Here is a 15471-nt window from a genome sequence, read left to right as displayed (position 1 = left end):
AAGATGGCAATCAACAGAATTTGTAAGACAAGTGCTTCCCCAGGGAGCCATTGTCCAGTACGAGAGCACTGAGGGGGATCCTCCTGCAGGCTGCCAAGTGGGTGAGACCCGCTGCCTGGCTTTGTGCTAGGGGCACTCACAATGCAGGCTTCAGGGTCTCTCTCCTTTCTTTCCAGTTGCAGAGCTTGTCTCACAACATTAACTTTTCCCTGGACTCGCTGGTAAAGAGAGACTTAAAAGAGCTCAAAGGGGTGAGTAGATGCTGAACGGGCCTGTCAGGATGGGCCCTGGGAGAGGGGCTGCACCAGCTGAAGGATGTTCCCTGCTCTCCCCCCCTGCGTTTCACTAGCAGCAGGCAGTAGCAGTGCTAAGAGCTGGGTTCTGAGCTCTGTGGGAGCAGCTGGGCCCAGCAGTGCTCCTGAGCCCTCCAGAAAACTCCATCTCTGTCTCCAGGGCCACCTGCCGCTCTCCATCCTGCCCCAGCCTCTGAGAAGGATGCAGGAATAGACGTGATTGACAACAGGGCAATGTCCCCACCCACCTCTTCACTCCTCCCCCTTCTCTGACCCAATTTGCCTACAGCTGTTTGGCTGAACCAAGGGGTGTCATGGGAGTCCCCTGGGAACAAAAGAACCTGTTTACCCCCAAATACTTCATAGCTTCCCATTACATCACTGCATGAGCACCCCCTATGGCCTCCCAATCAGTTCCCTCACCTTCCTGCACTGATTGTGCATGGCCTCCCGGAAAGCCCTTCCCCCGGCGACTGTGTCCCTATGGCCTCCCGGAAAGCCCTTCCCCCGGCGACTGTGTCCCTATGGCCTCCCAGTGAGCCCCCGGGCGAGTGCATGTCCCCAGGGCCTCCCAGGGAGACCCGGTTGAGTGCGTGTTCCAGGGTTGCCATTCCTCCTGGTTTTGCTGGCAGTCTCCCGGAAGCAGGCTCTATCTCCCAGAGGATACTGAAGCCAAAATGGGAGATTTTAGTCCAGCAGCGCAGCAAGGCAAAGGCAGGCTCCCTGCCTGCCCTGGCCCCATGCTGCTCCCCAACGTGGCCAGCACATCCCTGCAGGCCCTGGGAGGGGGGAAGGGAGTCTCTGTGCACTGCCCCCATTCCGAGCGCTGAATTCGCAGCTCTCATTGGCTGGGAACTGCGGGGGTGGTGCCTGCAGTCAAGGGCAGTGCATGGAAATGCCAGCCGCTTTCAGGAGTGGCATGGGGCCAGGGCAGGCAGGGAGCCTGCCTTAGCCCTGCTGCACTGCTGTCCAGGAGCCGCCCGTGATAAGCGTTGCCCAGCCAGAACCTGCACACGTCACCCCCTCCTGCACCCCAACCCCCTGCCGCAGCCCTGAGCCCCGTCCAGCACCCAAACTCCCTCCCAGATCCCACACTCCTCACCACATCCCACACGCCAACCCCCTGCCCCAGCCCTGAGTCCCTCCCAGATCCTGCACTCCAAACCCCTTCCTGCACCCCAACCCCCTGCCCCAGCCCACTGACACTGAGTGACGGTGGGGGAGAGTGAGCGATAGAGGCAGGGTGGGATAAAGAGCAGGGCATGACCTTGCAGAAGGGGCAGTTCAGGGCCAGGGCATAGGTGTTTGGGTTTCTGTGACAGTTGGCAACTCTAGTGTCCCCATGCCCCCCAGGAAGCCCTCAAGTGAGTGCATGTCCCCCATGATCTCCGATCGAGCCCCCAGGTGAGTGTGTGTCCCCCATGATCTCCCATTGAGCCCCCAGGCGAGTGGGTGTTCCCTATGGCCTCCTGGGGCACCTCCAGGTGAGTGCATGTCCCCTGTGGCCTGCCAGGAGCACCCCCAGGCGAATGTGTGTCCCCCATGATCTCCCATCGAGCTCCCAGGCGACTGCGTGTCCCCCCATGATCTCCCATCGAGCCCCAAGTGAGTGCGTTTCCCTCATGGCCTGCCAGGAGCACCCCCAGGCAAGTGTGTGTCCCCCATGATCTCCCATCGAGCTCCCAGGGGAGTGCGTGTCCCCCCATGATCTCCCATCGAGCCCCAAGTGAGTGCGTTTCCCTCATGGCCTGCCAGGAACACCCCCAGGCAAGTGTGTGTCCCTCATGATCTCCCATCGAGCCCCCTGGTGAGTGCGTTTCCCTCATGGCCTGCCAGGAACACCCCCAGGCGAGTGTGTCTCCTGTGGTCTGCCAGGGAGCCCCCAGGCGAGTGTGTGTCCCCTGTGATGTGCCAGGGAGCTCCCAGGCATGTGCATGGCCCATGGTCTTTCAGCGAGCCCCACTGTGAGTGCATGGCACACATGGTCTCTCAGTGGGGCATCCCTGGGCGAGTATGCACCTCCTGTGACCTCCCAGCAGGGTCTCCTCTGGGGTGAGCGTGCACCTCCCATGGCCTCCCAGGAAACCCCTGCACGCTCACCAGTCAAATCATGCCCTTTGTGGCCTTCCCCAGGCAAATGTACACCCGCTGTGACCTCTCAGTGGGGGCTCTTTGGTACAGCCTTTGGCCTCCTCACACCCCCCCCGGTGTTTCCTGCCCACCCCCTGTGGTCTCTAACATGTGCTTTCCCAGGGAGCTCACCCCACTGTGTGTTTGTGTGTCCACATGGTGGCTATGGGTGTGTCTGGGTGTGCATGGCTCTCCTAGCTTCATAGATTCCAAAGCCAGAAGGGCCCATTGTGATCATCTAGTCTGACTTCCTGTATAACACAGGCCAGGGAACCTCCCTGAATCAATTCCTCTTTGAAGTAGAACTGAACTTTTAGAAAAACATCCAATTTTGGTTGAAAAATTGCCAGTGGTGGAGAATCCACCTTGACCCTTGGTATATGTGTGTAAGTGTGTGTTGCTTTCAGGTGTGCTGCTCTGTATTGATATCTGTGTTTGCACGTGCCCATTATTAGATGAAGATGGTAAAATTGTTAACGATGCAGAAGAGGTAAAAGTGTTCAATAAATATTTTTGTTCTGGGTTTGGAAAGAAGCAGGATGATGTGCTTGTGTCACATGAGGATGAAGAAATCTCTTCCAAGTCCATTAGTAACTGAGGAGGATGTTAGCAGCAGCAGCTAGGGATAAATATTGCCCCCAAAAGGCCTAAAAGTGTTGACTGAGGAGCTCTCTGGCTCACTGATGTTAATTTTTAATAAGTCTTGTGTATATAAACACCTTCTCTGACAGGGGCCGTGACTGAATTTTGTTCAGGCTCCCAGATCTTGATACACCTCTGGGAATCCCGAGCACAGAGGCTGAGATTGCCCTCACAGCAATCCCGGGGGAGGCCAGGAAGAGGCATTTGTGAGGATCTGGGACAGAATGTTAATAGCTGGGGGGGAGGGATAGCTCAGTGGTTTGAGCATTGGCTTGCAAAACCCAGGGTTGTGAGTTCAATCTGCAAGGGAGCCATTTAGGGAACTGGGATAAAAATCTGTCTGGGGATTGGTCCTGCTTTGAGCGGGGTTGGGCTAGGTGGCCTCCTGAGGTCCCTTCCAATGCTGATATTCTATGATTCTAGCTGTGGGATACTGGGACAGCTAAGCAACATTCTGGCCCAGGACTCTGCTGGGAAACTAGGCACTGCTAATAGGTAGTAGGTTTCAAAACTCAGCAGGGAAACTGAGGCATAGCTGAAAGGTGATGTGTCAGAGCTCCCCTGGAATGAGGGTGATTCTGGATAGTAAAGAGTGCTGCCAAATAATGATGCTTGGCAGAATGTGGGAAAAGCCCTAGAGAGGTGTGAAGCAACCACTGGGTGGAGTCTTGAGGTTAAGGAGGGAGAAAGTTGCCCCTTAATCTGTGGTTTCATATTGGTCAGTGGAGGTGTAATTAGACCTGAGAGGGATGGGGGAAGCAAACACACTTCACCTCACCTTAAGGGAGTAGGGGCAGGAATTGGGAACTGACTTATAATGTTGTCATGAAACTGTGTTTTGATGTGGTGATTGGAACTGTTTATCTATTTATTGACTGATTGTATGAAGTTTAAATTAATAAGTAGTAAAGCAGATGTGCTGTCAAAATGGGAGGGTGGGCAGAACATCCTTGGAGTACTTGTCATGTACCTCTGCTCTGTTCTCTTTTGAAAGGGGGAGAAAAGTGATGATTTGAGGGCGCTGCCCTGGTGTTGACAGCCCTGCCAGGGTATGAGGGAGGTTCCAGATGTCAGCCCCGCACCCAGCTGAGTGCAACAGGCGATGTAAGTAACGCAGTGTCTGTGTGGACACTGTCACCCTAACTACATCGACCTAAATGCTGTGCCTTTCATGGAGGTGGAGTTAAGTGGATGTAGTGGGTGACTTACACAATGGGAGCACCACTGCAGTGTGGATGCTGCCTTACGTTGACCTAACTCTGTAGTGTAGACCGGGCCTAAGTATAAAGAGCGTAGAGTTGATATATTGAATAAAATGTGTGTGTGCACGTGCATGTGTTGACTGCTTCACAACTGCTGTCTGCCTCTGAAAGAGTTGAAGTGTAAAGCAGAAGCTTCCTGCTGTTGGGTGGAGTTCTGGCAGAGGGGTGTCTGAGTACAGGGGAGTCTGAAGGGTCAGTACTGCACCCAGAGGAGCTACATGGCTGGACAGCAGGTTCCAACAGTTGGGGGTTGCCAGCTAGAAAGTCTGTGGCCTGAGAGTGTGCTTAGGGACCCTGAGATTTGGGCAGTGTCCGGGCGCCATTCAGGCTCCAGGAGCTTGAAATCCCCTGGAAACCCACAGCACAGCTTGGATTCCCTCACAGCAATCCTAGTGAGCAGCCAGGAAGGGGTGCTAGCTAGGATCTGTGACACCTTCCTGGGGAGAAAATACCAGGTATTACAGGGCTCTTTAACCTAGGGAAGAAAGGCAGAACAAGAACCAACAGCTACACGCTGAAGCCAAACAAATTAAAATGAGAAATGAGGCCAAATTTATAACCATGAGAGTGATTAACCATTGGAACAAACTCCTAAGGGAAGAGGTGGATTCTCCAGACTGGCTGCATTTCTGGAACATTCTTTAACCAAACACGAATTACTCGACTCAATGCAGAGGTAATGGGGTGAAACTGAATATCCCGTGCTAGCCAGGAGGTCAGCTTAGATGATCCAATGGTCCCGTCTGGCTATAAAATCTACGTGTCTGTGTATCCTTGTGTGCACATGTGTGTGACAATATGTCTGTGTGGCTCTGGGTCTGTGTATACACACGTGTGGGTCTGTGTGTGTGTGTGTGTGTTTGAGGGGTGTTCCTGTTTTAGCTTTCATGCACACTGCATGAGCAATAGGGGAACTCACTCTCAACGATATGCAGAGTGAGATGACACAGATTCTCCAGCTGGTGAGTGCGACGGTTTCACTCCAGCAGCATGGAAGCGAGGGGGAGGGGGTAGCAGTAGAGAGCACTCTGGTGTCCCCTGCACAGCTTCCAGCCCCTGCAGGTTCAGAATGACACGTCCATAGGATACCATTACATGGGACACACAGACCAAGCTGACTTACTAGCTGGGCAGCTGACATGGCCTTAACAAACAGGCTAGAGTGCACTTTTGGGCCCTGACTAGGCAGGCTAGCAATGTGCGTAGAAAGCTCTGCCATGCCAGGGGTAAAGAACAGGCGGTGTATTGCACAGGACGATTGTCACTAAGCACTTACCCATCTCTTACCAGGACTTCAAAAAGCCTTTTGACAAAGCCTGGAAAGACTATGAGAATAAACTGTAAGTTGACCTGCCCCCTGTCCTGTTTACTCAGGCTCCCCGGAAGCCGATTCTAATAAAGCCTGGCCAGAGGGAGCCTTTCAGGGTGTTTTTTCCCTTTCTTCAAGCACAAAGATTGAGAAGGAGAAGCGGGAGCTGGCGAAGCAGCACGGGCTGGTGCGGAGCGAGGTGGTGGGAGGGGAGATCGCAGAGGAGATGGAGAAGGAGCGCAGGATGTTCCAGTTAAACATGTGTGAGGTAAGGGGGGGTGGGAGGGAGAAGTGGCATCACAAGCACCTAGAGCAATGACCCTTTCCACTGAGCAGCACTGGCCTCTTCACCTGCTATGAACTTGGAAGTCACAGCCACGGGAGGAAAGGTGCAAAGTGGCTCGGGTGTGGGGAGGGGAAACTCTTGAAAAGGAAGACCCCTAATTCTCACATTGTTGTGGGGTCTTTTAACTCCAATTGAATGTTTTTGTGAGGGTTGTATCAAGGCCTCTTCCATTGCCAGCCAGCCTAGCTCCTGGTGGCTGCTTTTCAGCTTCTTGCGCGGCACAGAGATGTTTCTAGTGTTCATTTTTGACCAGATGCCTTGTTTCCTGTAGTCTGACACCTTGTTGAATTTACAGAAATTACAGCTGTGCCCATCCCCTCTGCCTTCCCCATGGGCAGCAGGTAGAAGAGGCTAGGGGATGCTAAGCCTCCCCAAATAGGTGGGTGCCACCAGCCCATGTCTTTGGAGCCCTGCCACCAAACAGGTGCCATCATCTCGCCCATGTTCTGCCCCAAGGCCCCGTTGTGCTCATCCTCTTCCCCCGTGGTCTGGACACCAGTGGGCCCCCCCCCCACTTCTTGGGAGCTTCCAGCGCTCATGCCCAGCCTCCCAAATGTGGGAGTCATGTGCTGCCCACGCCCAGACCATGTGCTGTGTCCCGCCCTTCACTGACTTCAAAGTCCTTGCTATTCCTGACCTCCAACAGCTGCTTTGTCTGACTCGTGTGCTCCTCAGACCTTGTCAGCTTTGCCCAGCACCTCATTAAACACCTCCAGGCCTCTAGTCCTTTCTGAGCAGCAGCCAGGTTCCACTGCAGCTACCGCCTGTCCCTTCCCCTTAATGCTCCCTGCTGCCTCATAAATGTAACCCCCTCCTTGTTAAATGCTCTTCTCCTCCCCCACTGAGTCCTTGGAGTTCCCCGTCTGGCTGACGCTGCATGGGGAACTGGAAGCATGCAGAGAAAGCCCCCATGGGGCCCTGGGTATAGCCTTTGTCCTAGCCATCTAAATGTAGCATGGAGGGGTCAGGGAGCATGCTCGGTGCAATGGAACGTTCAGTGAATTTACAATCAAGTAGAGAAGTTCCTCTCATGGATCAGTAACTGGTTAAAAATAGGAAACAAAGGATAGGAATAAATAGTCAGTTTTCAAAATGGAGAGAGGTAAATAGTGGTGTCCCACAGGGATCTGTGCTGGGAATAAATGGTCAGTTTTCAGAATGGAAAGGGGTAAACAGTGAGGTGGCAAAATTTGTAGATGATACAAAACTACTCAGGATTGTTAATTTCAAAGCAAACTGTAAGAATTACAAAGGGATCTCACAAAACTGGGTGACTGGGCAACAAAATTGCACATGAAATTCAGTATTGATAAATGCAAAGTAATGCACATTGGAAAACATAATCTCAACCATTCACACAAAATGATGAGGTCTAAATTAGCTGTTGCCACTCAAGAAAGAGATCTTGGAGTCACTGTGGATAGTTCTCTGAAAACATCTGCTCAATGACAGTCAAAAAAGCTAACAGATGTTAGAAACCATGAGGAAAGGGATAGATAAGAAAACAGAACATATGCCACGATATGAATCTATGGTACACGCACACCTTGAAGACTGCTCCCTGGCCCCACCATTCCGGCACCATTGGCTGGTGCACAGCTGGGACTACTGCTCACCCAGCACTCCTGGACCAGAACTATGCAGAGAACCCCGGGCAGGGTACCAAGGATCATGTGGTGTCCCCACTCCCTTGAGAAAGAAAGAAATCCCAGGGAGGAGATCCCAGCCCCAGGGTCAGAGAAACTCCATCAGCAGGAACAGGCACAAGGCATGGCCTCTCTGGGTCCCAAGGTTGCCAATATTCTAACTGCAGAAAACAAAATACCCTTGCTCCACCCCTTCTCCAAGGCCCCACCGCTTCTCTGAACCCTGTCCAGCTCACTCCATCCCTCTTCCCTCCGTCACTTGCGCTCCCCCCACCCTCACTCATTTTTGGGGCAGGAGGTTGGGGTGAGGGCTCCGGGATGGGGCTGGGGATGAGGGGTTTAGGGTGCAGGAGGGGACTCTGGGCTGAGGCTGAGGGGTTCTGGGAGTGGGAGAGGTGAGGGTTCTGGCTGGGTGTGTGGGCTCTGGGGTGGAGCCAGGAATGAGGGATTTGGGGTGAAGGAGGGGGCTCCAGGCTGGTCAGGGGGTTGGGGTATGGGAGGGGGTATGGACTCTGGGCTGGGGCCAGAAAGGAGGGGTTCAGGGTGTGGGGGGAGGCTACAGGCTGGGGCAGGAGGTTGGGGTATGGGAGGGGGTGTGGGATGCAGACTTTGGGAGGGAGTTTGGATGGGGGAGGGAGCTTAGGGCTAGGGCAGGGGGTGTGGGGTGCAGGAGGGTGTTTGGGTGTGGGAGGGGGCTCAGAGCTGGAGCAGGGGGTTGGAGCACGGGAGGGTGTTTGGGTGTGGGAGGGGTCTCAGTGCTGTAGCAGGGGGTTGGGGTGCAAGAGGGGGGCGCAGGTTCCGGGCAGCACTTACCTCAGGTGGCTCCCGGGAAGCAACTGGCATGTTCCTCCAGCTCAGGTGCGGCCAGGTGGCTCTGTATGCCAGCCCTGCCAGCAAGCGCCACCCCCACAGCTCCCATTGGCTGTGGGTCCTGGCCAATGGGAGCTGTGGAGCTGGCGCTTGGGGGCCCAAGCTGGCGGGACATGCAGGCTGCTTCCTGGGAGCTGCGCTGCAGAGCAGAGCAAGGAGCCTGCCAGCCCTGCTGTGCCGCCAATCAGACTTTTAATGTCCTGGTCAGCGGTACTGACCAGAGCCACCAGGATCCCTTTTCAACCTGGTGTTCTGGTCAAAAAACAGACGTCTGGCAACCCTACTGGGGCCCTAAGGCCTGGGCTACTAGCGGGGTGGTTCAAACTAAGATACACAACTTCAGCTACGCTATTCGCATAGCTGAAGTCGAAGTATCTTAGTTTGGCTTACCTGGCCATCCTCACGGTGGCGAGTCGACCACTGAGGCTCCCACATCGACTCTGCTTACTCCTCCTGCCGAGGTGGAGTACAGGCATCGATTCGGGGATCGATTTATCACATCTAGACGAGATGCGATAAATCAATCCCCGATATATCGAACACGACCCACCAATCCAGCGGGTAGTATAGACATACCCTCAGACACTGATGATGTCCCAAGACCAGGGCCGGTGCTACCATTAAGGCGAACTAGGCGGTTGCCTAGGGCACCAAGATTTGGGGGCACCAAAAAGCGGTGCCCCCAATTTTTTTTTTACAGTGGTTCCTCCCCGGGCATGTGGTCGCTGCTCCACTTCTCCCACCTCCCAGGCTTGCGGCGCCAAACAGCTGTTTGGCCCCACAAGCCTGGGAGGAGAATTAGAGCAGGGGTGACATGCTCGGGGAGGACGCGGAGCAGAGGTGAGCTAGGGTGGGGAGGTGCTGCATGGCTCCCCAGGGGGGAACTGCTGCGGGGGGGGCACCTCAGGACAGGGGGGGAGCTGCTGCGGGGGGGACCTCAGGGCGGAGGGGGGGGCAGGGAGCTGCCGCAGAGCTGGGGGTGGGGGTACAAGGTGGAAGTTTCGCCTAGATCACGAAACTTCCTTGCACCGGCCCTGCCCAGGACCCCAGATGGCTATCTGCAGCATTGCTATGAGCACTCTTTTCCTGTGCTGATTTGGCTGCCTGCCCCAGCTCCCTCCTACCTCCTCCTCATTCAGTCTGACTCCCATCACACAGTCTGACTCCCAAGTGGCCCCCAGGCTCCTTTCCTTCTCTCCCTCCCCCTGCTCTTTTCTCCCTCCCTTCCTCTCTCCTATAATACTTGTAAGAGAAACAGCAATAAACTAAGCCAACCCTTTCTCCCCTTCCCCCACAAAAAAAATTGAAAAAGAAAAGACCTGAACTGAAAAAACCCGTCACCCAGAAGGGAAGAGAAACCCCAGCTCTGCCATGCTGTCTGCTGCCCAGCACTCTGCTCCTGTCTTCTAACCCTGTGCCTCCTGGGGTGGGTCTGTCTCTCTTCCTGGTCTCATTTCAAGTGTTGGGATTCCTGTGTGAGCGCTGGGTGGAGGTGGTGACCTGTGCAATACTGGAGGTCAGACTTAATGATCTAGGTGGTTCCTTCTGGCCTTAAACTCAGTGACTCTCTTTTTTTGTGTGGGCTGGATGCTCCTCATGGCTGGGCCTGTCTCCTGCTGCCACTGCACATCATAAGAAATACAATGCATTAAAAAGCTTGAAAAGTTGGTCAGTATTGTTAAAATTACTTAGCTGTCATTGACCTCATCCCTGGAAACACCGTTTCTGCTGAAACTTTCCAAAATTATTGAGCCTGAGGCATATATTCAGCATGAATAAATTCAGCCCAACTTGTTTAAGTTTGGCATCGTTATAAGCAACTAAACCCGGGATGTGTTAGGTAACTTCCATGCAGTAGTTGCTACCGTTAGAAAGGAGCAAGCTTGTATCCCTGCTGGACTGGGTGGGATTCAAATCAGCCAGCCAGAGGCAAACCGGTCTGTAGCAACACCCTCAATCATCCATTCCCTCATAAGAGTGACGGGGAGAGGAAGGGGGAGTCTGCTTTCTGGAAAGATGAGTTTATTAACTCACGTTCCAGCCACTTCGGAGCTCATACAGGCCGGGTCTCCCTTCTCTGAACACAGGCAAAATCTCCCACGCACTCCTAATCTCAAACACACTGTCAGCCACACTCTCTTCTTAAAGGGCCAGCTCCCATTAGCCAAATGCATGCAACAGTAAAATAAACTAGCACAGCATTCACTTCTAATTACAAGGTTCTGCAATGTAAAGTCATTCCAGTAGTTACTTCAGAGTCCTTCCGCTAATTGTTATACATACATATTTAAGCCTTCAACACAGACCACTTCCGCATTAACTACAGGACTAACTGGGGCCTGTATGTTGTTTTCTATGCTGGACTGTCCGATAAGGAGCCACAACACACACACAGGCAGTGGGTTACACAAATATTTGTGAGACAGTGGAACACTGGGCATCAGGATTCCTGGTTTCTATTTCTGGCTCTGAAAATAGATTGTGGTGTAGTGGTTACAGACTGGGTAGCTAAATGTAACACCACCTGTTTGGGGCATCTCTGGGGTTTGAACCCAAGATCTCTGGATGTAAACACCTGAGTCACTGACACCAGACCTTAAGAACCAGACCTGTCCAGTATGGAAGTGTTGCGGAGTCATAACATTCTATATGTGCTCTAGCTTCTAGAGAGTAACCGAGCCACAGTGTGTTAGCGTGGGATACATAAGAGCCTAGTTTGACATGCATATTCTGAAGTGTGTGGCAAAGTAAGTGAGACTTGGCCTTCTAGTATGAGCCCTGGGTTAGCATTAAATGACCTCGCTCCTGTTCAGTGAATCTGTGTGAAAGCTTGACTCACAATAAGAGCTGTGAAGAGCGCAGAAGTGTTAATAGGAGCTAGTGGAATAGCTGGGACTAATCTCCAGGCTTACAGATCTGTGCACCATCTACTAGGCTACACAACACGGTGTTAGGCAGTCTTTGCTGGTCTCTGGCTCACTTCCCAGGAAGTCTATAGCTAGCACAAAATGGCAGGACTGCAGTAGTGGGAGCCAAAATCATGTTATTCACAAGTCATGGCAACACAAAGGGTGATAAGTAAACAATGCAGAACCCAGCAGGTAACAAGAACCAACTCCTGGGTGTGTTTTCCCCTCAGTATCTGATCAAAGTGAATGAGATTCAAACCAAGAAAGGAGTGGACTTGCTGCAGAACCACATCAAGCATTGCAATGCTCAGTTCAAGTAAGAGTGATTGGTCGTCTTTATTCTCTGTCCTCCCTGTCTTTGCCGGGTCCCCAGTTTAACTGAGGAGACCTAGGCATTGATTTATTTTGCAGTGAACAAATATCCTGCAGTCACCCTCCACCAGTGTGGTAACATGCTCAGCTTCCTCTCCCTCTGGAGATGATGTAGCCGTAGGGCTCTATGGTTGTGTCTGTCCTGCAAGTTACAGGACGTGGTACTTGTGTTTGACAGTACAATACAAGGCAGTTACAGTGCTGGCTTCTCACTCCTCCATTTGTTCTCACTGGTTATTATGGGAATCTGGGGGTCCTGATAATGATAAGGTGTGTGAGGTCAAAGGGTTAATAATGACACAGCAAAGCAAAGGCCTAAGGACTGCAATGCACAGCGGCATGTTGTTCACATGTAGCACTGCCAATGCTAGGAGCTTTAGTTCAAACCATTCTCACATTCGCTTCTCCTGTTAGTTTTTTTCAGGAATGTTTAAGGGCAACCGAGACACTTAAGCAGTTTATAGAGACGCTCACCCCTGAGCTACAGAGCGTAAGTATGCATCATAACGCCAGCTCACCAGGGACCAAGGCAAGAGGGGGCATGGGCCCTGCAGGAAGAATGTCTACCCCCTAAAGTCTCTTATTACCCCTAAGGAGGCTTCCCATATGTCCAGCTTTTCTGGGTCATGACCTCGGTTTTGGTCTGCCAATCTCTGTTCGGGTAGATTTTTAAAATATTAGTAATTGTCCAGGATTTCTCACCCTCACCCCCCCGTGGGGGGCTGACAGCTGGGGCTGCAGCCTCCCCACCAAATACCCCAACCCCTTTCCCCCTCCCTCTCCCCCCAGCACCCCCTCTTCCACTCTCTAACAATATCTTCTTTTTGGGAACCTGAAATACGTTAGTCCTACCCCTAAGGAAGTAGAGAAGGTTTAAAGGCTAAGTGGAAATTTCCCAGGGCTTGATAGCTAGGATAAGTACATACAGCTCATGAAAAGATTTGAGGATGCTATTCCATGGTCCTATCATCTTTTTAAAGCACTGCTTTTGTTATATCTCTCTGATGAGGATGAGGTTGCAATCCTCATTTGGGTGGAGTATTGATCTTTAGTGCTGAGCCCTCAGTAACACTGCAGGTAACTTTGGAGCCTTCCTTACATGTTTCCCTCCCAGTAATTTTGAATTTAATAGATATACAGCTGGCTGGTTTTAATATTTTGCACGGAGACTGACCTCACCAGCCCAAGGTGGGTTCTCCAGAATCGGCTCAGTGCCAGTTCTTTTAACACTCTTGGTCTCTTTACATTTGTAGCACATTAATACAAACAACATTTTAAAAAACCCTCCAATACATTGTCTCAATACAATCTATTCACAATCAGTAACTTGAGGAATGGAGAACAAGGCATAATACACAACACTTGCAGTGTCCCTTAATGCTATAAACACACAAACCCTTCAGCTATGCGTCTGCCCTACAGGCACGTTGAAAAATAACTCTCATTTTCTGGCAACTGAACTTATGATCCTGTTGACTGCTTTCATTACTGACTCATCTCAAGAGGTGACCATATTGAGCTTCAGACTTCTGAATAGTCAATGCCTGGTTCAGAAACATAAATAGCTGTTGTAATGATGACCTGTCCTGAGCAAACATTGTTTATATAATGCAGCCAAACCATAGCCACTATGCACCCACCAGGCTCCATTTGTCCTGGCTGAGGAGCACTGAGGAAACACTGCTGTTCCCTCCACCTGCAGATAGCTCTGTCCAAGCTGCTATGGAGAAGATGGGGTTTTGGAGAAGCTTGTATTACAATAGTACATGCCCTGTGCCGTGGTGCTGCACGGGGTGGGACAACCTCAGCCTGGCCTGTGTTTTCAACATGGTGCTTCCCACAGGAATGGGAACTCATTTGTTATGTAGTGTGGGAGAGAAATGCCTGTCTTGCCTAAGAGAATGAGTGGGATGTACAGACAGAAGCAAAGTACAGTCCAGCTCCCCTGCTTGAGTGAATCACTGTGGTGTGATGCCTTTCAGATGAAGGTCAGGCAGGACGAGGAGAAACAGCAGCTGTGCTCCCTCCGAGATCACCTGAAAACAGCATTACAACTGGAGCAGAAAGAGGTAAAGTGTGTCCCGCTTCCTAGCCGCTGCCATTACGGCTGCCTGGAGGAGTATTCATGGGGAGCAACCAATCAGAGCAGTCACTCCGGTCCAATACTGTGCATTGCACAGCATCCCTGGAGCCCATGCAGGGAACAATGTATGTGCAGGGTGGCAAGTCCATCTCGTTCCTGGCTATGAGATGAGCCCTGTGAGGTGGGCTCTGCCCCCCCACCCCCCCAGGAAGCTATGGGCCAAAGGGAGCAGCTTTCCTAGCTCAAATCCAGAGGGGCCAAGGGGATGGTGAGGCCTCTGCTCTATCCATGGCACAGCAGAGTTCTCCTTTGGGGGCTGTGGGTTGGATGTTGTGAGTGAATTTCGTGTGCTTGGAAGGTGCTGGAGTTGCAGCCCTGGGGACTGGAGCCCACTCTTCCCAAAGCAGCTGTGGAATGGGAAGTGGGGGGCATGTCTCCCTCACCCCTCCTGCTGTCCCGGCAACATGCTTCTCCTGTTCCACACAGACCCAGCTGCTGGAGATGCCTGGTTGTCCCAGGGGAGTAGGCTGAGGCTGAGGTGTTGTCATGGTTTCTCCCTGTTGAGCTTGCTGACTGCCTCCCTCTCCGAGGCAGCCCGTCCTGACAACCTCACCCAGGGCAGCCCATCCTGATGGCCTCACCTGCAGCCCTGGCAGTGCCCCCTTTGCAGGCTCCCTGGGGACTGTGCACATGCCAATGGGCAGCACAGTCTGGGGCATGCAGCATCCCCAGGCTGGGCCATGCCAGACGGCCCTAGCTGTGGGGAGTGGGGACTCCAGAGAGAGGGGATGAGCCCAGAGGGAGCAGCAGGATCCCCTGCCAGAGGCTGTGGGAAGACAAGGAGATGAGGGGGCCCAGGGAGATTGGAATTGGGGGAGGAGCCCTCCAACACCCCTCTGGTAAGACTCTCACCTACTCCCTTTAGCATTAAGCACCCCCCTAATGACAGGAGCTCCAAACCTGACCACTCGCGTACCCAGCACGCTAGCAGCCTCCCCAGGGCTTACTCTGTCACTGGCCTCTCTGCTGCCGCAAGGGGCCTGTTCCAGTGGTGTCTGCGTGATGTGGCCATGTCCCTTCCCACACACCCCACGGCCACGGAGAGCGGCTAGGCAGAAATGGCTTCCATCACTACTGCCCTGCAGTGTTTGAACCAGGGCTGGGCTCCCTCTCCCTTTCTGTGCCCAGCTTGGGAAGGGGGCAGTGCTGTGGAGCGGACTGAGCGATTTGTGGCTTTTTGTACCACTCGGTTCGGTCTGTGATTGCTCCCTGGGCAGGGCACTGCTCTCTGAGTTTGGTTCTTGCGACATTCGCTGCACTCTGTATTAACATCACATCTCCTCCCTGGATGGGACCTTTCTAAGATGCCAGTCTGGAATATCCCGGTCAGGAGGAGTGACCCTAGGAAGAGATGTGCATGGGCTAACAGCTATCTCTTTCTGTCTACAAGGACTCTGCTAACAAGCAGCTACGGTACAACATGCACCAGCTGCAGGGGAACAAGCAGTATGGGACCGAGAAATCGGGGAACCTCTTTAAGAAAAGTGATGGGTAAGTGCAGATCTCACTAGTCTGTAGCGTAGACATAAAGGATCTCCAGTGCAGCCCC

General features: G+C 52.8%; 1 protein-coding gene across 1 annotated transcript in view; it reads left to right on the top strand.

Moving 5' to 3' along the window:
• Positions 1–15471, top strand: part of LOC127031590 (arf-GAP with SH3 domain, ANK repeat and PH domain-containing protein 2-like) — a 99867-nt gene that overhangs the window by 26411 nt on the left and 57985 nt on the right. The window contains exons 5-11 of the mRNA XM_050918610.1: positions 177–251; positions 5618–5667; positions 5775–5904; positions 11638–11723; positions 12194–12269; positions 13762–13848; positions 15313–15413. Of these exons, the coding sequence (XP_050774567.1) occupies positions 177–251; positions 5618–5667; positions 5775–5904; positions 11638–11723; positions 12194–12269; positions 13762–13848; positions 15313–15413 (605 nt within the window). The remainder of the gene's footprint in view (positions 1–176; positions 252–5617; positions 5668–5774; positions 5905–11637; positions 11724–12193; positions 12270–13761; positions 13849–15312; positions 15414–15471) is intronic.

The sequence above is a fragment of the Gopherus flavomarginatus genome, chromosome 11 (genome assembly GCF_025201925.1).
Source record: "Gopherus flavomarginatus isolate rGopFla2 chromosome 11, rGopFla2.mat.asm, whole genome shotgun sequence".
Classification (NCBI taxonomy): Eukaryota; Metazoa; Chordata; order Testudines; family Testudinidae; genus Gopherus; species Gopherus flavomarginatus.
The sequence above is the reverse complement of the archived record's forward strand: the minus strand, read 5'-3'. Positions and strand labels throughout refer to the sequence as shown.